Here is a 1,649-nt window from a genome sequence, read left to right as displayed (position 1 = left end):
CCGCCCCCATCCATCCCTTCCTTCACTGTTCCCATCCCAACTCAAGCCATGTCATTCTTGGCACAGTGTTCTGAGTGGTAAGAATGCTTGGGCCACCTAAGGTAAGGAGACTTGGAGGGGCCTTACATGGTTAAGCACACCAGAATCGAAGAGAAAAAAGGTCAGCTGTCTTCATCTAGGATTTCTGGATGTTCCTTCCAGAACGCATCCCCGATGATATCGCAGTGTAAGGGCACTGGCTTAGTCCTGGTCCGGGTTACTGCCATCTTTTTTCCTTCCATTTCTGCTGGCAGCTTAACTTCTTTTGTTGTGACTTCATCCACCTACGGATAAAAGTTAAAGTAGTGACACTGTTAACTTGAGAGTAGGCTGGGGAAAGAAGGAAGATGTGGGCTAAGTTCACTTTTTTACTTTACTTCTGACTGCCACATTTTTTATATATCAACCTGCAAAAAGCTCTTTACAATTAAAAATACTTTGACTAGCTCTCAAGGTACCTTTTAGTACTTGAAAACATTCATTTCAGAAAAAACTATTTTACATGGAAGGAAATAAATTTTGAGAAATCATTATGCCCAAGAGCTGTCATAGAAAGAAAATACTAGTAGAATTAAGGGTTTAGGTAAACGTACAGAATATTAAGGTAAGTATGAATGGGGAATCTCCTAAAATTTCTGAAAATGACAAAATCCTCTATACAACATCTCTTCTCACCTCATAGTTGTCATGGGATGGATGGGCCATTTAATGATATTATCCAGTATGGGAGAAAGTATTTTTTAAGTGTTCTACAAATGGAAAAATCCTCATATCCTCACATTTTAAAAATGGTTTTATTTGATATGGGGAGAGTTTATGACACACAAAAATAAGTGCACTAATTCCAATTCTGTGATTCTACCTACATATGGGAGATTCCAGACCACTAACTGATGAAATGAGCATCCAAAATAACAAACTATAGCATCTCTTTTTGGAAAGAATCTAGTTTGTGTTAGCAACTGGAGTCACATCAGCATACAGAGAGCTGGCTGGACAAAGCTTGGGATGGGCACAGGCTCTCTATTCTCCTGACCTCCGTTGTTCTCTGAATATAACATTACCTTCTGCCATATCAACACAGTCCCTTTCCTATACATCAATGGCTCATTATTGTAGTTGATGTTGAATTCAGAAAACAAAATCTCATTCTTGTCTGCTGCGAGAGTTCCCTGAGGAAATAAAAATAGATATAAAAAGCTTTGTATGTCTTCTTTCTCCTGTAATGCTACCTATCCTTTCTACCCTCTATTTAAACTTCCACAAACAAATCAAGAAGTGGAAGGATTTTACCAAACATCTTAGAGTTACTAATGAAGTTTTATTTTAAGGGCAATTCAAATCTTACTTAGATGTCCACATTCATAAAATTCTCTTCTGTAAGAGCTTATAAGTCATCGAGACTGTGAGGGAGTGAGAGGACTAGCAGTAATTGAATACCTATTACAAATTAGGTACTTTTTGTTTCTTTTTTAAATTCAATTATTATAACCATCTCCACTTTAGAGATGAGAAAACTGAAGCTTAGAAATATTATACAAATTGTTGTCGGCCTGTGGCTCACTCGGGAGAGTGCGGTGCTGATAACACCAAGGCCACGAGTTCGGATC

General features: G+C 38.0%; 1 protein-coding gene across 1 annotated transcript in view; it reads right to left on the bottom strand.

Annotated features, from left to right (window-relative positions):
* The window catches only part of THG1L (tRNA-histidine guanylyltransferase 1-like (S. cerevisiae)), a 7,451-nt gene continuing 5,802 nt past the window's right edge, over positions 1 to 1,649 (bottom strand). Inside the window, exons 5-6 of the mRNA XM_008584863.1 lie at positions 1,104 to 1,211; positions 1 to 323 (exon numbers count right to left, since the gene is read on the bottom strand). Of these exons, the coding sequence (XP_008583085.1) occupies positions 162 to 323; positions 1,104 to 1,211 (270 nt within the window). The 3' untranslated portion in view covers positions 1 to 161. The remainder of the gene's footprint in view (positions 324 to 1,103; positions 1,212 to 1,649) is intronic.

The sequence above is a fragment of the Galeopterus variegatus genome, unplaced genomic scaffold (assembly GCF_000696425.1).
Source record: "Galeopterus variegatus unplaced genomic scaffold, G_variegatus-3.0.2 Scaffold3392, whole genome shotgun sequence".
Lineage (NCBI taxonomy): Eukaryota > Metazoa > Chordata > Mammalia > Dermoptera > Cynocephalidae > Galeopterus > Galeopterus variegatus.
Note: the sequence above shows the minus strand (reverse complement) of the source record. Positions and strands in the feature narration are given on the sequence as shown.